This window comes from Gopherus evgoodei, chromosome 7, assembly GCF_007399415.2.
Source record: "Gopherus evgoodei ecotype Sinaloan lineage chromosome 7, rGopEvg1_v1.p, whole genome shotgun sequence".
In the NCBI taxonomy this organism is placed as follows: domain Eukaryota; kingdom Metazoa; phylum Chordata; order Testudines; family Testudinidae; genus Gopherus; species Gopherus evgoodei.
In genome coordinates, this window is record NC_044328.1 from 36,833,071 (window position 1) to 36,855,644 (window position 22,574).

At 39.3% G+C, this 22,574-nt stretch overlaps 1 protein-coding gene across 1 annotated transcript in view; it reads right to left on the minus strand.

Annotated features, from left to right (window-relative positions):
* The window catches only part of A1CF (APOBEC1 complementation factor), a 51,762-nt gene extending 29,535 nt beyond the window's left edge, over positions 1 to 22,227 (minus strand). The window contains 7 exon segments of the mRNA XM_030568901.1: positions 724 to 997; positions 2,945 to 3,042; positions 10,318 to 10,482; positions 14,820 to 15,058; positions 16,701 to 16,831; positions 18,445 to 18,579; positions 22,129 to 22,227. Of these exon segments, the coding sequence (XP_030424761.1) occupies positions 724 to 997; positions 2,945 to 3,042; positions 10,318 to 10,482; positions 14,820 to 15,058; positions 16,701 to 16,831; positions 18,445 to 18,579; positions 22,129 to 22,227 (1,141 nt within the window).
* Positions 22,228 to 22,574: the final 347 nt, after the last annotated feature.

A 22,574-nucleotide genomic window follows, 5' to 3' on the forward strand; every position in this document is an offset into this window, starting at 1 on the left:
AAGACTTTCGGCTTTCTCCTGGGCTGATGAGGGAATCTATATATATTTTTGTTTGCTTAGCCTGTCTGAAGGTTCTCATCCCCTTTTAAAGGAGAGGTTCCAAAAACTGTGGCTATTTTCCAGTGTATGAAGGCTTTCAGTCACTTTCTTAAAAGGACGCATGACCTGAGGCTATGCAGAATTATAGAATGCTGGGCTATATGCATAAGTCTGTCCCAGTGAATGGAGATTGTGGTAGGTGTAAAAAGGAAGTAGCTGAGAAAAGCAGGAAATTTGGGAGACTACTGTGTGTTTCAGGAAGATTATTGAATGTTTCAATGCTAGCAATTGGAACTCCTAAGAACGGTGGGCTGGAGTTTCTTCATAGTGAGGAACCATTGGACAATGACCTTGGGACACTCCTCAGATCATTAAAGACTTAGGAGCAACCCCAACTTATGGTCCTCTCTGAAGGACTCTGAAGTGCCTGAGTGATGGGGGTATGCTTCAACTCATATAATCCAAGGTGGTTTATGCTAATTTCTCCATCTAGTTAAAACTGCTTAAGTATGCCTCAAGTTTTAAAAAACTTTTTAGTGGAACCAGCTTTAATATGATGCATGGATGCATAGCTTTAATGTGGTGCATGGATATTTGATTTCATAAAGTTACTTCCTACTCTAGTTAGGAAGCTATTTCAAAGATAGATTTCTGGATTGCCATAGACATAGCTTCTGGAATTACCTCTAATAGATGGAGGTCGGATAATGCCCCTACTGCTGAGGTCACCCTTGGTGGCAGGGAAATGAAGGTTAGGAATAGCTGCGTAGGCCTGAGGTGCATAGAAGACTGGAGCTCCAAGGTAGGCTGTGGCAGGATCATACACATGTCCAAATGCGTAAGTGTATTCTCCTTGTAGCACAGTACCTCGTCCCCCTGTGCCTCTCGTGTGTCTAACATAACTGTCTTTGTCTACTGGTTTTGCTAATGTCACTTCAATAGGGGAACCATCCAGCATCTGTAAAACAAGGAGAAATGCATGGAAAAATGCAAGGAAAGCACAAATGCAGTACAATATCCAACATCATAATGACTGTCTTGTAAAAGCCCAGCCAAGTTCTGCATTTTGCTAACCACCGCTACTTAGGTGGGGTGACTGAAAGAGTTTGAGAATCTTCTGCAGTGAGGCCATGTTCCCAGGGGCAGAAAGGCAAGACGGCCCCTGGCTGCTGTTGCAAAATGGGTGAACCATGGCAGTCTGCTCGTCTTCTGCCTGCAGCTGCTGTGAGGTTAGAGGAACTTGGGCTATGTCTGTGCTTGGAGCTAGAGTGTGTGATTCCCAGCTCCCAGTGACATTCTCATGCTAGCTCCCAAGGAGCTAGTGCACTAAAAATATTAGGTTAGCCGCCATAGCTCAGGCAGTGGAGAGTGGCAGTGTGGGCTAGCTGCCTCAGGTACAAACCTTCCTGGACTTCGTGGGTCAGTACTCAAGATGCTGGCCTGTGCCACTGCTGCCAGTGCTACCACGGCTACACCACTGTTTTTAGCTCTCTGACAGCTAAGTATGCTTATTTGAATCACAACCCCAGCTCCAAGTGTAGACATAACCTTACAGACCCTCCTCTTCTGCCCACAGTAATGTGTAAATTCAATCAACTGCTCATTTTAAAACTGCACTTTCTGAGAAGGTTCAAAATTAGGCAAGGTCTGTTTGCCCCTTCCCTAACTCAAACATTACCATTTATATTAACCTGAAAACAATAATGAGCACATGAAAATGGAAGTCAGTTTTCCTTGTGATGTTAATTGTAAGTACCACATCTTCAGTGTTGATTCCAACAGGTGGTGCAAAACATGTGTTAATGGGCTTCATGCAATTTTTCAGTGAGGTACTGTAGTGCAGCACCCTTCAATGGAAAAGTGACTGCATTACCTATTTTCCCAAGACAGATGTTCAAGATACTGATTGCACACCTCAGAACATGTGGAATATATTTGTACATGCATAAGGTGGCTTTATATAGCTTTATTCAGCTTCTAGACTGAAAAGCACTGCAATTACAAGAAAAATTGTCTCTCTGAAGAGAGTTTTTGAGCTGTATTATACCAGATCAATGACTGTTTGTTTTACCAGAGGCAAATGGATTTATTTTCTTAGCAAGCATGTATTCAGTGGCAATGCAGAGTCTATAGAGGGTGTGGATTAAATATCTCATATCTTTGAATTCATGGATCCTGAATTTCCTCTCTTGCTGTCATGTTCTCAGCACAGGAATACATTTTTAATATGTATGTTTAGCTCCCATTAATGTAATTTGGGGTTATGTTAACACACTTTTTTAAACTGTACACTCATCAGAGCAGATGCTATTCCTATGTTTTTGGAAAGGAATTGGCGCATTTGTAGTGATTCCTCAGTAGAAGCAGGAATAAAAGAGGGATGAATAACACCCCATGATAAATGTGTAATACTATTATATAAATTATACACAATATTTGCAACATATGAAAATAATAAAATAGTTAATAACTTTTAAGGCCTGGTTATTGCATTATAATTTCAAAATTGTATATGGCATTAAAATTGGCTGAAGTCTGGGGAAAAAACAGCTTTTACAGATCTTTGTTTGAATTCTGAACAGCTGTTTTGGTTTGACCATTGCACATTGCCTTGTTTTTTGTTGACATATAAGGAAAAGGTATTCAAAGTGCAAGCATGAGATTTTGTGACCTTTTATTCAGTATTAGTCATTTGTTCATTATTCTGTTTCTTGCATCGAGTCAGAACAGAACATGACTATGTGATTTAGGTGACCAGTTTCCCATTATGCAGGTAAATAGTCAAAATGAATAGTTTGTGAACTCCCAAAAGGCTGACACTTGATTACATAAATTGCAAACAATTACGAAAAAGCAAATACAGTTGTATGACACCAATATATGAATGCTACTAGTTCAGCATTACCTTCCCATTTAAGGCTTTCATAGCTTCAACTGCATCGTCTCTGTTATTAAAGTGTACAAATGCATAGTCTCTGATTTTCTTTATTCTTTCAACTGCACCTACAAAAATGTTGGGATATTAGTTCTGCAACTGTCTTTTCAAAGGAATACAGATTTGAATTAACATTCTGGGTTGTGTTTTTAGCACTCAGTTTTATAAACCAAAGTTCTGATCTGCAGACACTTACGCATGTGAGTATTTCACTGAACTCAGTAAGATTACTTGTGTGTAAAGCTAAGCTTGTGCATAAATGATTGTAGCATCATGATCAAAATGAGTAGTTACTGAACCTGTCATGCTATAGTTTTAATTTGGTCTGATTACTCAACTCAGAATGTTACACTTCTCAGAGTTTAAAAGTTTGAATGAACTAAGTTAACTAAGTATTCTACAGACCTGGTATTGCCCAGTACTTTTTAAAACTACATTGATTTTAGTTTTTCACTTATAAAAAGCGACAAGAGTCTTGGGGCACCTTTCGTGGGTGAATACTCACTTCGTCAGATGCATGTAGTGGAAATATCCAGACGCAGTATACCTGCGTCTATACTGATCAGTCTATACTGATTCTTGCCTGCATATGTATTTTCACTACATGCATCTGACAAAATGGGTATTCACCCATGAAAGCTTATGCTCCAAAACGTCTATTAGTCTATAAGGTGCCACAGGACTCTGTTGCTTTTTACAGATCCAGACTAACACAGCTACCCCGTCATACTTTTTCATTTATGGTTACTGAAATGTACAGTTAATTTAACAGAAAAAGTAAACCTAAATATATGTGATATTAACACACTAAAGCGACCCTTTTTTAACTAAGAATTCAAGGCTACTCTTGCAGGCCTATTTTCAGATAAATGAATTCAGTTAAACCAGACTTGGTAAAATCAAGGCTGAGAAGGAAACCATGTGCAGTAAATGAAATAGAGCAACAACCTTTACAGCTTGCAATAGAATCATGATCTTAGCTTTTAAGTGAAACTCTTGAGTATTCTAGAACTAGATATATGAAAAATTAAAAAAAAAATTACAGTGAGAAAGTATATTCAAGTGCATTTCAACTCTGGAATTTTTATGTCTGGTAGTCTCCACTACAATGGCTGAATGCAATTGTCAGCTGGTTATGCAATATATTCTTGAATTATGTCAGATTCCATAGAACATTCACATTCTGTTGGCTTAAAATGTCATTTGGAGTCATATGCTTGCATGGTGGATTCAGACTTCTTCTAGGCAAGTGTGATACAAATTCAGTTTGGTTTTGTTTATTTCTTGCAGCTTGTTCTGACTTTTATATCCATGCAGCCTCAGCACAGCCAGCAAGTTTAGAAGAACTAGTTTCCTTTTACAATAATTTGCCTCTTTCTCACTTTGTATCAGAGTCTTTTCCTGTTTCCCCACTGGCTACATGAGAGGTGATATGTGTGTCAGCACTCATTATAAAGTCAACAAACAGGTTTGTCATCTGTCCTGAAGTATGCGCGGCAGTCCTGATTTCTGAATATTTGTTCTACCATCTGATTGCCAAGCAATTTTGCAGAACACATGAATATACAGACACATCAGCCAGACAGCAGGAGTGGGGGGAACAAGGGTCAGAGAGAACTACCTCATTATCTCTAGCTTGCCTGCATATATATACCTGCCCCTGGAAATTTCCACTACATGCATCTGACGAAGTGGGTATTCACCCACGAAAGCTCATGCTCCAAAACGTCTGTTAGTCTATAAGGTGCCACAGGATTCTTTGCTGCTTTTAGAGAGAGAAGCGTTACTCTAAATCCAATTAGTTTATAATTGATGGTGTATTGAATATACATCCATTGATAGATTTTCAGTGAAAATGTAGGATTTTTTGATCAATACAACTGGTCTTGCTGGGTCTATTGTAAGGTACATTTATGCAAACAAGTGCAATTTGGACTGCCTCTGAGGAAAACTTTAATGAGAGTTAGAACTTCCAAGAGAGAACCTGCACTGTGATTCTGACTTAGCATGAGGAGCAGAGCTGGCAGTAAACATGCACAATAAGTACCTGCTGGCATGGGAACAAAAAATGGGTATGCCAAAGGAAAGATGGTCATGGGACAGACCAGGACTGTATGCTAATTTCCTCATTCTCTTTGGAAAGCTTTGCACACAAAATATCTAACTCCAGCTGCCCAAGTCTCTCTAAAATAAACTTTCCTTTTTCTGTCTGGTATGGTCAGGCAGATAAAGAATGGGTTGCATTGTGCTGTAGTCAAAGTTGGGACAAATTCTCAACTGTTGTAAATTCATAGATTCCACGACCATAGAATTTCCCCATAATAATTCCTACAGCAAAATACCGAGATAAAATAATCTCTTTGCTTCTACTCAATGTTCCTGTGTTTATGCAACCCAGGATCACATTAGCTCTTTTGGCTACAGCATCATATTGGGAGCTCACATTCAGCTGATGTTACCCGTGACCCCCAAATCTTTTTCAGAGTCATTGCTTCCCAGGATAGAATCCTGTACTGGATAAGTGTGGTTTAAATTCTTTGTTCCTAGATGTATAAATTTGCATTTAGCTGTATCAAAACACATATTGTTTGTGCCCAGTTTACCAACCAATTCAGGTCACTCTGAATCAGTGACCGGTCCTCTTCATTACTTCTATGTCATCTGCCACCTTTACCAGTGACGGTTTTATGTTTTCTTTCAGGTCATTGGTAAAACAGTGTAGGGCCAAGAACTGATCCCTGTGGTACTTGACTGGAAACACACCCGCTCAGCAATGATTCCTCATTTACAATTACATTTTGAGATGTATCATTTAGCCAGCTTTTAATTCACTTAATGTGTGCCACATTAATTTTAAATTGTTCTAATTTCAGCATTCTTTGTTTAGTCTGTTTATACAGAGACTCAGGTGATCACTGGTTTAGTGGTTAATCGAATTCCACAATTATTACAGTGGAGATGACTCTATGACAGAAGGGTGTGAGGCAATCTGAGAAAACAAAAGAGCCATTCTTTTCAGCATTACTCATTAGAATCCAATTCAAAGTTTTTGGAATCCACTTCTGTTGTAGTTTTTTGCCTTTATTTACTGTGCTGCCAGTACCAATCTTTTTTGGAACTGTGACATTCAGCAGCAACCTGTGTAATTGATTTTCCTACCAAAAATAGATGCATCTGTTTCTGTTTCCTGCGATCAAAGCTTTAAGAATTTATCTTCCTTATTTTTTTTTAATGACTCTGTCTTCTCCATTCCCACTTGGTGGAACTACATGTCCATCCTCTACTGCTACTGAGACATCTGCTATGATAGATACAGATCCTGGAAAAAAAGGTGGCACGTGAATGCTAAGTTAGAGCTTGTCTACACTTAAAATGCTACAGTAGCACAGCTGCACCACTGCACTGTACTGCTGTACCACTTCAGTGTAGACACTACCTGGGAAGGGTTCTTCTGGCAGCCTAGCAGTGTCTACACAGTGACTTAGCTTGGATTAACTATATGGCTCAGAGGTGTGGACTTTTCAAACCCGGCCAGATGCAGTTAAGCCAACCTAATTTCCTAGAGTTTACCAGATCTTAATCTTATGGTTTTTCCTGCTTCGAATGTTGAATGCTGGGTGCACTACTTCAAAATGACACTCAGGTTGACTTTTCTAAAATGATACCTATATGGGGGGTAAGGGTTAGGGAGGCAAAGTGGCTTGCTTTTGGGTATGTAGCTGGAGCTTTTCTAATATCACTTGAAACTTGATTGGATCTGCAAGGTGATGTACAGCTTTCGAATGAAAGGGGAAATATATCCGAGCACTTTGCTACCCATTTGCCAGCCAGCCAGAAATGGGAGCCAAATGGCTTCTTGCTCCCCAGAATCATAAATTTAACCCCTTGCCTGGGATTTCTTGAGCAGAATTTTGGCTTATTACATTAATTCCTTCACCAGAATGGAGCAGACAGACAGAAGGGACTACAACATAATATGCATTCCTGTCTTGTGTGCCCACATTTACAGAGAAACTGTTCTTTGGCTTCCATGTCAGATATTAGCACACTCAGGGGAACAAAAATCTTTTATCCAGGCTTAGGACTATGTGCACAAATTTGGAAAGTTAAATTCAATAATGGGCCTCTCATTCTAGGTGCTGTTGCCCTAATTGTCCAGAGTGCTCTAAACTCTTTGTGCTATTCGAATGGTACAAAATAACCCAAAAGCAAACATTGAATTTGGCACTGCAGCTTTATAAAATATAATAGTCTTCATGCTTTATTTTGCCCTTGGATCAGTCACAACATTACCACCAAAGTTAAGGGGAAATGTGGGTTTGAAAGACTCTTTGGAATCTGATCCATAGTGGCAGCTCTAGATTTTTACTCCTCTAAACTGAACAATTTGTTGCTGGATGCTGTATGACTGTCAAAATGCTTTCCAGGTATAGGATCACTGGGTCAAATGTACATTTCAGTAACAAGGTGTTGCAATACAGCATTATGTCCAGTGCAAGAGGCTCAGGGGAAGGGAAAAATAATTTCAAACTGTTGCTGACATTTCTGATTATAATTTCATTATAACCCTAGCGCTGTGCTTATTTCCCCAAACAGGGCTGCCCGAGTGGGGGGGGGGGGTGAGTGAGGCAATTTGCCCCAGGCCCCCACAAGAATATAGTATTCTATAGTATTGCAACTTTTTTTTATAGAAGGGGTCCTGAAATTGCTTTGCCCCAGGCCCCCTGAATCCTCTGGGCAGCCCTGTCCCCAAAGGTCATATTTAGCTACTATATACAGTTTTCTAAAACATGCAACATCCTCAAAAATGAGTTATTCCAGATTTGTAATCCATCTAAAATAATAAAAATAAATATTAATAAAAAAGAGGGAGAGACAAAGAAATTTCCAGATTTCATCCCTGCACAGGATCAAAATCTGTGGTGAGAAAAATGATAAAACTGCAGAAATTAAAGCAAATGCAATTTAAAAGCTTCCATAAACTGTTTTGGAATCTATTTCCTTTGAGCAAATTTGGTTTCAGTGAAAAATGATGGAGTTTTATAGACACTTGAGGTGACTATAAACATGTTTTTTAGGGAGTGCTAATAAGTTAAATGTTCTGGAGCAAATTGAGATTAATAATAGGGGGAAGAAGCTGAAAGTAAAATGATTTATCTATCAACTTCATGTTTGCTCAAAGTATTATACTGAGGGATTAAAAAGACAAGAATGACTCATATAGGAATTTCTAATAGATCTTTCAGCTGCAGCCTAATGTGAAAAAGAGAAATTTATGGAGCCAGAGACAAAGCAAAAGAGTTAAGATGCTCTGCAATACGTCTTTAAACTTTAAGGAGAAAGTTAATAGAAGTGAGTTAGATCATGAATGATTTCCTGATGCTGAGCATAAGAAAGTAGTGCAGACATGATTGTATTTCTTGGAGTGTCAAAATGCTCTTCATTATATAGAATTGGATTTTCAAAAGCTTCTTAATGATTTAGGAGCAAAACTCCCATTGAAAATTAATGGAACTTGTGCTCAACTCATATAGAAACTTTTGAAAATCCCACCCTACATACTCATAGTTGCCTGTAATAGAAGCCATAAGGATAATATTAGGATAATTTATGGATTAAATTATAAATATTGGTTTGTATTTTTATGTAAGTTTCTGTATGTTATTCATTTCTATGATGGGGAATTAATCTTATACATTTTCAGGAGTTGAATTGGATGTGAGTTCTAGAATATAGAACATAGGTGAATTAAATCCAGAGCCACCCACCCATCTCACTAGGTGGGAACCATGAATAGATCTGTAGTGTGGTAGGCAGCTGGGAGTAGGGTGGGAATACATGTCTGGGAATGCAGGGGGTTTTTCCCCCTGTCTCCCATTGGCCAGCCAAAGCAAGATGAGAGCTGAGTGGCCCCTCACCCCTATAAACCTTTATTATTTTAAAAACTGCCTAGGGTTTTTTGGAGTATCTAGCTCAAAAAACCTGCTCCTTAGCTGCCCCACTCTCCCTCTCTGTAGTTGTAATATAGAAGCAGTGGTTTTTGTGTGTTGCGGGCCTGACCAATTGCCTGTTTTGGGATCAGGAAGGAAGTTTTCCCTTTGGGGCAAAATTGGCAGATGCCTGCAGGGTTTTTTGCCTTCCTTGAAGCATCATGGAAGTACATTTTGGTTTAAATAGCAGTAGAATGTAGAAATTATTAGTCATTTGCAGGAATGTTGTAACTGGAGTCCTGGGTGGTTACAAAGCCAAAAGGGCCAGCAGTTATAGGTAATTCACTGGGATTTTGCTGTTGTACCTTATGCCTTTGGGACAGGAGGGGACTGAAGTATTCACAGACTGAGGTATTCTTTTAGTACCTTCTGTCCCACTGCTGGGAGTGGGGAAGGTGAGAGGATTCAGAAGAGTGAGATGAGTACTATGCGTAGGCTGAGGAGAGTCTATCCTGAGTTATGGGATATATGCTGGGAACCTGTAATCCCACACTGAACCCACTCAGATGCCTGGTACTGAGAGATGGAGAAGGAGGGGCATACAGCCCCCTCCCCAGTGTTAATAACCTTGTGGTCTGCCACTTAAATCCCTCCCTGTGCCTGTCTTCATTCACCTGCATGTCCTGGTCAGTTAAATATGGTTTAAAAAATCCAAGTACTTTGTGATTCTTCAATGTGCAAGTTTCATGTCAATGTTCATTATATAAAACCACCTTAAAAAAGCATATGGAATTTTCAAAAGTCAGTCAATCATAGTGGGCAGGAGTGAAACAGCCATCCTGAATTACTCTCTTCTGAACATTATCCTTTTCCATAAAGGAAGAAGAATAGTGAAAAGAGTCTATTCCACTTACATAATCTTGCTCTCCTTGGAGGTAAAACCTACCCCCCAAAACAAAGCTGCTGTTTAAAAAAAACAAAATAACCTTTCTGCAGAAATCAAGTTACTGGAAAGCATATATGCAAAAACATGTCACAACAGAAGTAATTTTTACTAACATAGAATCCTTAGGACTTTTCATACACCATTTTGGACTGCCGCAGAGCTATTTGACTTGCCAAACCGCCCTAAAACTGTCAGTTGTACTGTGAATTAGAAAACAAGCAGCTTACTGTATGATCTAATTCCAGCAGTGGCTGTTTTAGGAACTTAAACTGAGTGAAAATTGTTTCAGCACTTGAATGTTTTACAGGAGAAAGGACAGCTATGTTATCCTTTATGTTGGTGTTCCACCAATTTAATATTTCAGAGAAACAGAGCAACTACTGTTAGTTTACTATAACTGAACAATATCTACCAATTTAATGGGCTTAACCCTTCAACAGCTAAAAACCTACTTTGTCATTTCCTACCTGGTTTAATATTGTTGAATTCTTTTTCAATTGTCTCTTCAGTGGTTGATAGCATAAGGTTTCGCACATAGAGGATTTTAACAGATGACATTGTATCTTCATCAACTTCAACTTCTGGTTCTGCCCAGTCTACAGCAATAGGATGTCCCCATAACTGTATTCTTCCTGCAAAAAATAATAAATAATTTAAAGTACCATTGTTCAGTTGGTTTCTAGGCATATTGATATTTTGTATAAAATTATGCTGTGGTAGTAGAATGGACTGATTATACAGAAGGTCTAAAATTTAATGCTAGAACAGAGGCAAATATACCATGTGTATCCAGAAACAGATAGTCAGATGTCCATGTTTTATTCTTTTTACACTGCAGATATGCAGCATCCAACAAGGAGAGAAAATATGGTACGGTCCTCAAACATTTTCATTCTATAAACCACTCAGAGAGATCGCTTAATGAACCCGCTTCTCTTCCAAAAGTCCCTTCCCTCCACTGTTTGGTTTCAAAGTGTTTCTTTCTGCAGCTGATTGGAAGGAACTCCACAGATGATAGTATGGCAAACACTGTGATTCTAATAAGTTTAAGTAAGACTTAAGTTCTCAGAAATTTGATTTGTGTGCAGTAGTTTGGTCCCTATAGAATAGTGCTTCAATGGAAATAGCGAAGATAGCGGAATGAAAGGTAATAAATGATTACAAGACGAGTCTTATGTGGGGGAAAGAAATCTCACTGCCTTAGTGTATTGGATGAGTCCCTCAAGGAGAAATTGTAACTGATATGGGGAGCTCTAAAGGGGGAAAAAAAGGGAAAAAATTAGATGGATAAAAATCAGTCCTATGACAGCATCAAGAATCTCATGTCCATAGTAATAATTTACATTTGGTTAATTAATTCACTGCTTTTAAATTCACCGAGAGTGTTGGCATAGCTTTGCATGCAGCCACAGAGCTGGTCTTGAGGTCGTGCAAATCATGCTAATGAGCACTGGCAAACAGCCTTGTGCAGAGGCCCCTCTTGTCTCCTACAGATGGCAACAGTAACTGCTTCGACCAGCTTTCCTTCCGTTCCTGCACATCTTGTAGGGAATTACTCCTCTTCCAACAGTAATTGAAGCTTAGCTCAGCCACAAAAATCTCAGGACCTTATTTCCTGCCCAGCCTTGTCCTGGATTCACCCAATAATATAATAAATGTTGTGATAGACTCAGTGCTTTTTCATTGGCAATTTTAATGAGTTCAGCAAACAAGTTTTCTCCAGATGATGCATTTCTATCCAGCCTAACAATGGAGGTTGTCAGTGCAGTCCTTCTCTTATCTTGTCTTTCTATGATTTTTTTTTTACATTTGACAAAATAGAAACAAATTTTAGGAACTCTTCCTCTTGTTCCAGTGGGAAAGGGGAAGAAAATAAGGAGGGAAGGAATTTGAAAACTTATTTTTGTTGAAAAACTTGGAACATTTACTAAAACAAAAAAGTTTCCTTTCAAAACAAGATTCACTCTGTTCAAAATAAATCTGAAGTGAATTTGACTAACTTGAGCTCTATATCTTTTCAGTGCTAGCCTAAACTTGGCTTGAACTGGTAATGACTTAAAGTAGTCATTTGATAGGCTATCAACTAGCTATGTAACGTGTATTGCTTTGGTCCAGGTCTCAGTGATCATATTCAAATCATCAGTAGAAATAACAGGCTGGTTTTGCTAGTAGTCTCTTCAAGGCATAAGCTTGGACACCAAACTTCCCTTATACTAGAACTTGATAAAAAATTGCATTGGGAGGGGTGGGGGGGGGGAAGAGAAGAGACAAAGTTTTTTTTTTTTTTCCAAAAATTGTGTTCCTGTTTTTGACCACCTTCACCTCTTTCCCTGAACTACCCTAGAAATAATCCCTCAAGCAGCGGCTAGGCTCATAGTATGATGTAGCTTGCTCTGCAACTCCCTGAGTTCTGTATATTCACAGACCAGTGGAAGCTTTACTTTTTAATGAGAACTTAAATACACCTTAAAGCAAAACATATCTTAAGTCTTTGCTCACTGCATCATGTGGTGATCTCACTGTATAATTTATTTTAAAAGCTTTGAGTGATATTAATTTGGCCAGCAGCATATGATCTTAAATTATCCTCACAGCCAAGGTGAATATAGAATAAACAAAAATGGCTGTCTAGCACCATACTTCGGACGAAGATCCAAGAGCATTTTACAATTATTTGACACTCACAGCACCTCTGTGAAGTATTATTCCTACCTGGCAAATGGGAAAACTGAAGGAGTGGAATTTGGCCAAAGTCGCACAGTGAGAGTCAGAGCTGCTTAGAGAATCTTGAACTCTTAACCCCATCTCCATGCTTTTGTCACTATTCCACACTTCTGCTCATATGTAAAGTTCAGTATAGGCATGGAACTTTTGTAACACTAGATGTGTTGTAAGAGTGATGGTGCCAAGATCTAGTTCTCTTTTCTGACTTTCATTGCGCACAATTTGAAGATCTAATATTGATTATTAATAATGCATGGTGACTTTCACATGATATGTGTGTTATGGAAGCTGTTCTCCTAAAGGCAAGTTCTGTAAACTTATCTTGGGGACTGACAATCAAGTTGGGTTCTTTTCACCTTGATAATTATCACAAGTACTAGAGGTTCTGTAGGCCAATTATTCATATTACCGCCTTAGTAACACCTGTACAAGCCTTCTTAAAATTAATCAAATCTCATGGCTAAATACTAGTAAATTTTGCTCATGTCTTCAAATGTAGCAGCTAGTAAATTCTTATTCAAAGATATTCCTGCGTAATCTAAGTCTAGGCATAAATGCAATTCCTCGTTAGAGATTTCTTCATTAGGCTCCAGTCAGGAAAGCATCCCTGTTCAGGAAAATGCTTAAGCACATTTCTAAACCTAACTATGTTCATAACTACTTTCCTGAATAAGGTCCTTAGATTGTATTCTCCAAATCCTGCAAGGTTCTGAGTACCATTGAGTCCAACTGTAGTTAATGGGAGTCCCCATCCTCCCGGATTAGGGCCCATAAATATTCCCACATTCAGCAATCTTGCCATCTCCTCCACCATCCCGGGAAGAAAATATTTTTCTTCTTTAATGCAACTTTAAATCCTTGCAAAATCTGTAGCAGCTATACTATTTCAAATATATTAGCTTGCACCAGTACAAATAATGATAAATGGATTTATCAGAGATTTATTTCTCGTTTCAGCAGAGATCGAGCAAATGATTTTTCCTGAAAGGAGCCTAGCAAACCTCTTTGAACCAAGAAAATGGCATGCCAGGCCAATTCCACTGAATTCCACTAAACAATCTGCTGTGTAATGGAGGTTAATTTGGCCTGTGTTAACTGCAAAAGTATTGTCTTTTGCAGCTGATTCTGATGTATATAATAAAGTACATGCATGTGTATGTGTTGGGTGTCTTTGTATTATATAAAGGTAATTTCATCAAATTGATGCATCTGAAATTTGACAGGAGTTAAGACAGGAATACAGGGTAAATTCCTGGCTCAGTAAATAACTTATCTGGTCTTGGGCAAGTCACTTAATGCACAAATAAAAGGGACTATAATGGTGCAAAGTAGTAGTACTCAGGTGTAATAATAATTTACAGGGACAAATTCAGTCCAGGAGACTCTGCAAATGGAAGATGGCATAGACACTGAGTTGGGGCCTTGGCTGTTGTACGTCCAGCAGACAGACCTTCTCCTCTTTCAGGAAGCCTGTAAGCTGCCAGCGCTGCCCCAAAAGAGGATGGCAGTGGCTGGGGAAAGGTCAGTCCCAATCAGTGGAACACCTGAAGCGATAACTGCTGTATAAGTGCTTGCTGTAATGATGATTGTTTATTATGGCAGAATGTGGTCCCATTGTGCTAGGCACTGTACAAAACACAGAGTAGTAGACAGTCCCTGCCACTAAGAGCTTTCAGTATAAATAGATAGGCTATACTTAGGAAGGGGGAAAGGGTGTAACACACCAGCAGTGTTAACAATGTGACGGTGGCAAAGATCACATTATGCTTTTCATTACAGTAGAACTGGCTGGGAAATTTTTGTTGGAATGATTTTTCCGATTGAAAATGCCCTTCTCTCAAAATCAAACTTTCCATGGGAAAATTTAAATGTTGCCCCGAAATCTCATGATCAAAATGATGGCTCCCCAGCCGCCCGCTTAGAAGGCTCTTTCCAATTGACATAGCTTTCTGGGGGGCTTCCAAGACTGAGCTCCCTGACTCTGCCTCCCAGTGTTCCCCCAAGTTCCGGGACTGGACAATCAGCCAGCGGGAAGACTCAGCCCCTCTCCCCCACTCCAGGGCTGAAGAGGCTAAGTATCCCGTCTCTCTGCCTGGCTGGCCATGAAGCTGGGGAGAAGGGAAGAAGTTCAGTGGCTAGGCTTTATGCCTCTCCAACAGCTGGGCAGGCAGGCAATAGGAAAGCTGAAAAACGTCACTATTTGCTGTTGGTGAAAGAAGCTGCATAACCACCACTGCAGACAAACCTGGTAGCAGTTTTCTTCTTGCCATTGCTGCTGCTCGATGACTTTCATATTCCACAAAAGCAAATCCCCGATTTTTTGTTTTGTCTGCTGCACTGGGATACACAATGACATCAATGACCCCGTCTGTGACTTTCCTCATCTCTGCTAAAATTTCTTCTCTCTTCTTGTTTTTTGGGATTCCTCCTACAAACAAACGGCAGTTGTCTACACTGGCACAAACCCCTAGGAGTCGTCCATTCCTGCATACAAACAACAGTTCCAGTTTGTAATGAATCCGGCTCAGTTCTCTGAGAAATCGCAAGCCTCATCTTCCCCAAAAACACAGTTTAAAACATATCAGACCAATCCTTTTGAGCAGTGTATTCCATCCAACACTCAGTCAGCAATTTTGCCAGACAAAAAGGAATATATTCAGAATTGATTTTGAATGTTCCACAGCACAAATTTGAAGGTGAAATTGGAGCTGCAGGCAGGTATCAGTGTTTGAGAGATATTGCTTGTAAATAATTTGATACTTTGGGAGAAATAAATGTTAATCTTTAACTTCCTAGGTGTTTATTTCCACAACCAGCCAGTGAGACTTGCCTTTACCCCAGAACTGTACCACACTGTACTTTACCCCAGAACTGATGAGCACAACAGTGAAGAATTGTGTTTAGCTAATATGATGCTAACTGTGATTTACAGGCACTGTAGATCAGGACAAATTATGTTAACCAATGTGTCAGCTAATTGGGAAATCATAGTCAGCCTGTGGGTCAGCACAACTGGGGGACTGGGGAAACAACCTCTCTCTACCTCTCACTGTTCACCAGCCTGCATGATCCAGGCCATAGGGAGTGCTAATCCCTATTCTCTCTGAGTGCTTCCTGCTTCTCTCTGGTCTTCATGCAGAGCCCCAGGGAATGAAGACTCCTTCATTCATTCCCATTTTACCTTCTCTTGTTCCCCAGCCCCTCTGGAGGGCTTTTGGAGAGTTACAGCTTCCTTCCCCGTAAGCCTTAAAAGGCTCTTCATTTCCTAGACAGCCTCCAAATTCCATCCCTAGCCTGCCTTAAATAATACATCAGAAAGTGCAGTCCCTCATGGGCGTTAGCATGATGCCCCACTCATACTCTATGAATTTAAGAAGGATCCATAGAGCTCAGGATGGGATAGTCAGCAGCTTCCCCTTCCTTCCCAGGAGCCAAAGAGGGTTGTCAGTAAAGCTGATCCACAATTTTTGACAAAACACATTTTGTTAGAAATTCAGATTTATCAAAATGGAAACTTTGCAGGAGCGGGTTGGTTTGGACAGATTGTTTCAACTGAAAATGTCAAAAAAAAAGTTTTGAAATTCTTACAACATTTCATTTTCACACTTTATCAATGAAAAGTTTGATTTTTGTAGTTTGAAATGGCAGTTTTAAAATTTAAGCTAATTAAGGATAGCTCAGTGGTTTGAGCATTGGCCTGCTAAACCCGGGGTTGTGAATTCAATCCTTGAGGAGGCCATTTAGGGATCTGCAGATTAGTCCTGCTTTGAGCAGGGGGTTGGACTAGATGACCTCCTGAGGTCCCTTCCAACTCTGATATCTATAATTTTTAAAAACAAAAAAAAGGGCAAAATAAAAAAAGTTTTGAAATAATCTAAAGACATTTCTATAGGTCTGAACCATTTTTAAACACTTCAGCAGGAAATTTCCAGCTAACTAATTAAAAGTGTATTTTCATCAATGGGAAACTTACTGACTGACTGTACAAGAGAACAATGGATGGTGTGATTTTAAGGTTTAGATAACTACACAATCCTTTTGTAAGTCTCAGGAAAAACACATGGAGTATAATAAAACAGAGCAGTGTATCATTTCCACTTTATATGAACATACCACTCATGCTTACCTAATTTCATAATTATTAAGTTGCTTGATTGCATTCTTAGCCTCCTGTTTATTAGAGAATGTTACAAAGGCATATCCCCTATTGTTTCCATTGAAGTCCATCATCATTCTCATTTCATAGATTTTACCAATCTGTAAATGAAAAAAAAAATCAATAACCCTTTCTGAAAGGAAACTTTCACCAACAACACAGAAGCTATTTACACAAAGCTGGTTATTTCCCTGACCGTGTGTTGTGTGCATATCACCTCAGAGTTGTTTGAACATCTCCATCAATGTGACCATCAGCCAGAACCTATTTTACTTGAGAACTGTTTTCTGACCCATGAATGAAGTCAGAATAAATAAAGGCAACATATGTTTAAGAGACAGTTAGGGCTGAGTTAGCACTTCAGCTCTCTTTAGCAAGGTAAATGACCTCTGTTCACATCATCTGATAACACAGTATCAGAGTTCCAATGTGTGCCTCAGGAACCTTACTGTGCAGTTGTCACTGTAATGATTTCTTGCACTGATTTGCTCTTTGTTTTTAAATATTAATTTCAGTCTGTGCGATGAAAGAAAAGGACTGGAGGCTCCACAACCACACAACATCAGCCTGTTCTCAAAGTCAATATGTGCACCTCACTTGATCAAACTTTCTTCTGTGCCACCGTTGGTGGGAGCCCAGAGAGAGGCAGGAAGACAGCAGTGCTGCAGGAGGGTGAGGACAAACTTTTGGGAGCTTCCATATTTGGGAATGTGGTATGTGCATGCCCTGGTATAACCATTATTATCAAGTACCTAAGGTGTGCTAAGCACTTTACAAAAAAATAAGACATGGCGTGAAATCCTGACCCCACTGAAGTCAATGCAAGTTTTACCACTGACTTCACTGGAGCCAGGATTTCACCTATGTTGTCCCTGCTTCAGGGAGTATACAATCTAATTTTGGAACTCATGCAACAAAGAGTAGAGATAAAAAAAAAAATGAAGGGCAGTGGGGGGGGGGAGGCAGAAGTGTTACAATAATGTAATTATGTGGTGACTTAGGTAAATCAAATGATTGTGTGGCTGGTATTACTTTCATGCTTTTAAACTGCTCCCTTCTTGTGTGTGAAAAAATATGTGAGTGACTGTCACACATACAATTACAGTGGCTGCATGTACATATCGGTGAAGGCTGGGTATAACCTGTAGTGTTTCATGGTCCCGTTGGGGTCATTAGACAGGATGGGGCACATTAAGGGCCCTACACACCTGCTAGGATCTGGAAGGAGTCATTGAAGGAGCATGCTGCTCCTCCCAAAATCAAGTGGAAGGAATGCTATAGCACGCTTTCTCTGCCCAGTGCTCCCGGAGGCATTCTGCTTGTATCAGCCCTGTGCAGATAGCATGCGTCAGAGCACCTCTGCTCAGTGCTTCTGCTCTATACCCCCACATTTCTGTCGCTCCAGACAAGTATAAGCATACAGCTTAGCCCTGTAATAGAAAGTGAGACTCAGAACAGATTTAGGTAACAGGAGCAAACTATACAGTAGCCTCCCCAAACACAGAAGTACGATGGGTTATACACCTAGCAATGTATACACACACACAATAAGAGTCACTAATGTTTGTGTATTAGAATAATATGCATTTCAATTTTCCATTTGTTATTTCATGTTCCAGGCCTTTGAAAATGCAGCCTTCCTTCTGAACACAGTTTTATCAGGAACATGTATATGGTACAAGAGGAGAACATTCTCTTCAATATAAAACATTACTTTTTCACATAATGGGATAAGTTCATCTTCAAAAAGGTCTCGGGGTAATTTCCCAATGAAAATCTCACAGCCCCTCTCTGGTGGCGGGGCATCCCAGCCAGGTGGTGGACCTCCATACTTTCTTTGTCCATTTTCCTACATCAAAGAAAAGAAACATATTTTAAAATATATAGAATCAATAGAAATCTCTCAAAATTGCCTTATTTTTTTCTATAACTCTCCATGGACTTTTCTGCATAACAGTGCCTTTCTTTCTATCCCTCCACCATCTACCCCCTGCACCCCACTTGGTCTCTGCTCATCTAACACTGGCATCTTCTCTGTCCCTTCATAAAATCCTGATTCAGCAATGTCCTTCGTTTCAGCTCTTGCCATCTGAAACAATGTCTCTGTGCAACTCTCCCTCATTAAGACGTGATCCAATGCCCAATGAAGTCACTCAATATTTGCTAAAATGTTACCTATCTTTGTTTACTTAAAGTTTAACTATGTGGATAGACCCTAGTCAAATACTACCTTTCTGATGCTATAGTGTTTAATATAACATGATGTATTGGACAAGATGCCAGCCTGCCATAGGCTAAAACATTGCCTGCCTAGCATCGATCTACCTTTACAGAGTCAAAGTTTATAATTTACTAGTGTTTTATGAGCTTCAGAATGCAACCAGGTGTCATAATTCAGCTCCAGTGAAGTCAATAAAAAAATCTCCCATCAACTTCAGTAAGAACAAGATCAGCTCCTGTGTGCCTTCTACGGTGGCTAATGGCAGTTTTATGATGTATTTGAGAGATGACCAGTTTGTAGAGAGTTTCTCTGAGGGTCACAAACAACATACATTAGAGTACTGGAGAGGTGAGTGTTTTGACTTCAGTTATTTGGGGCAACATTTTTTCAAATGTTTGAGTTGGCTTAAAAAGTCAACGTCCAACAGCTTTTCTAAACCTGATATGACAGGTGCACCCAGCAGAACATATGTTAGTTTTGGTTCTAACCTAGTAACACATTCAACAAAAAGTACATGTTTTCAACAATCTGCCTACGGCTCAGAAACATTTATTAATTATTACATTTATACTGGATTTTGGTAGTTAACGGCGCGCTTCTTACTGTACAGAACAAAGAGACAAGCTTACATATCTGCTCTTGGAAGAATTATGTTTCCAGGAGGTATTTGGAAGAGGAGAGGGTGGGACTTTTACTAAGCTACAGCAGTGTCCACACAATGAGTTGCTGTATGACAAGCTGGTGCAGAGTAGATTCACACCCTGGCTTGCTGTGCAGACAAGCCCTAATTCTCTAGTGATTTGCCCTCTGAAGTCATTCCAACCCTAAACTATTTAATGAAGATGGAAACTGTTTCAAACTCCTTACATAGTGAGAAAGCACAGCAAAGTGAAACTGATTAAGATCTTGAAGGGAAACTAATTAGGAATATAAGTGATGAGGGACCAAGAAGTCTCTTCTAGCCTATTGTCTACGGATTATCACTTGGACAGATGCAGTAGTAAATTATCCATTGTCATTCTTACTGTAAACATTTTCATCATAATGGGAGAGTCATAACAGTACTTTCATTCAGGAGTGAATTCCTGCAGTATCAGATTTTAAAACATTGAAGCTGGCGACGTTAAACACCATTTCCTGTCCCTGAAGGTGTAATTCTGCTGAGTAATGTATGAACTTCTATTGATTCATTTTGTATAGCCAAGGTGCGATAAATCTGTTCAGTTTTGCCACATTCTTAATTGTGATTACTATGTAGTGCATGCCTATGGATCCTGCAGGATCCATTCAAGAGAGGCTCAGTTAAAGGAATTTGTAAAAAACCCTGACCCAAAGTTGATTCAGATGAGAAAGGCTTGAGAAAATTTACCATGCCACTGCAAAACAAAGTACTGGAAAAACAAAACCTTCTCTTTGAATTAGATCATTGTGTTAATGTATTTGTAAGTCAATGGGATGAGCAGCAGGGAAAAAAACCTATTTCAGTCAGCAAGGTCTTCACCTCATGTGTTGAAAGAGGGAAAAAGTATTCCAAGCCAATTCTCAGCTCTCCACAGAGTAGGTGGAAGGAGGAAGAATGGTTTTCCTAAGTCCCCTTCCCTTTTTTGCAGTTGAGTGAGAAGGCAGTAGGTAGAGTGAGGGTGGGATAAGGAGCAAGTTACGTGGATACTGTGGTGATGAGTTTGAATAAAACCCCAGAGAATGTGAGGAAAGGAACAGGTGAAAGGAGAAATAGGATAAACTCTGAAAATGGCACAAAAGGACAAAGAACCTGGGAAGCAAAAAGAAAAGTGTCAGAGGCAGAAGAGATGAAGTAACTGAAAATGGAGGTAAATCAAATATTGAAAAATACAGATGAAAGTAAGAAAGAGAAAAGAAGACTGTGATAAAGAAACTAACACAGAATATAAATACAGCAGATGTATGTTATTTTTATCTCACTTTGTGTGAAGTATAGTAGATAATGTTAAAATGAAGCAAACCCAAATGCTTGCTTATGTATAGCATGTGCACACAGCTGTATATGCTATATAAACACACTGTCTTTTGTTATTTTAATTGTCTGCCCTGTAGTTTTGGTAGTTCCAGGTTCCTTTTAGACCAAAGCTGCCTCTTTGGGCTGCTGTGCTGCTTACCATACTTCTGTCTCTAATAACTGACAGGATCTGAGCCTTCGTAAACGCCATAAAACTCACTCTCATTACCATTTGCAATTATATTCCCTTAGAATATACCAGATTATTTCATAGTATTGCTAATTTTCTTTTGCATTTGAAAATGAAATATGTTGAGACCACATTTGTTTTGAGAAAGAGTCCAAAATTCAGTAAACAGATGGATAATTTGACTTTTGAAAGGCTCCCCTGCCTGCCATAAATTTAGTAAAAATAAAAAGATGTCTCCGATTTTGAGATCTTCTCAAACAGACTTTAAACAAACCTCTGATTATTAAGGCTGATAAATAATCCCTCTCCTATGTCAGATAAATTAAATACTTAATCTTTAGAGACTAAAAATGGTCCCAGGATGTCAAATTCAGACCTGGATCTAAACACTTTTAAAGTACAAAGGGTTTCTGAGTCAGGTTGACATAGCTACAGGGCTCTTGGTTGTGAAAAATCTACACTTCTGAGCATTGTATCTAACCCCTGGTGTAAATGCAACTAGGCTGGTGGAAGCCTGCTTCTGTTGACCGCACTACCATTGCTTCGGAAAGGATGTTCCTATGATGATGGAAAAACCTTTTCAATTGCTGTAGGCTACAGGGTTAAGCCAGTATAGCTACAACACCTCAGCTATGCCACTGTAGTCCCCACAGCGTGGGCATTGTGATAGCGGGTTTGCTTTGGTATCTTATAAAAATAAAGTGCAACTGTGAAGTTCAGATTGCAATCCAAAACTTTCCTGAGATTCAGAGACATTCAGCTCTAGGTTTTTGGTTGGCTTATCATGACTGGCTACAGTGTAACAAAAGATCAATGGAAGAATTCAGTTCTACTTATTAAAATAAAGCATCCTTCAGACTTACACAACAGAGAGGAGGGAAGAGAACCAACAAAGAAGGAAGGTTTCCTTGTTAAATATTTACCCTCAAGCCCTTGACACAACTACTTAATTAAAGCTAAAATTAGATGCTATGAAAAAATAGCACTCAAGCATGTGATTACACATTCTTACCTGGATCAAACTATATCCTGTCCGCTGAATTAATGCACGGAGAGCAGCTTCTTTCTGTGTGCCGGTCAATCCATCCCCCGATTTTTGATTTGATTCCATTGTGAGTGATTATCAGCAAAAAATCAGGTTAATTAGGAGTGCTCGCTGCAATCAAATTTAAGATAAATTAAGTAAATTAATTTTTCTAGGAGAAGAAAGTCCATTTTACTGAGGATATTTACATGACTCATTCTCCCTAAATAAGTAAGTTGAGATACTTTGTCAGAAAAATAAGAGGACAAAAAGGAAAGTGACCTCCCCCTTTACATTTATGCAGAGAAGGGACAAGACTTTAGATCCAGCTCTAGCTTTTGAACAGCCCATCACTGAGGGGTATAAACATAGCATTTTGGGCCCCAATGCTCTAAGTTGCTTTGGGTCGGTGGACTGTCACATCAACATCAAGC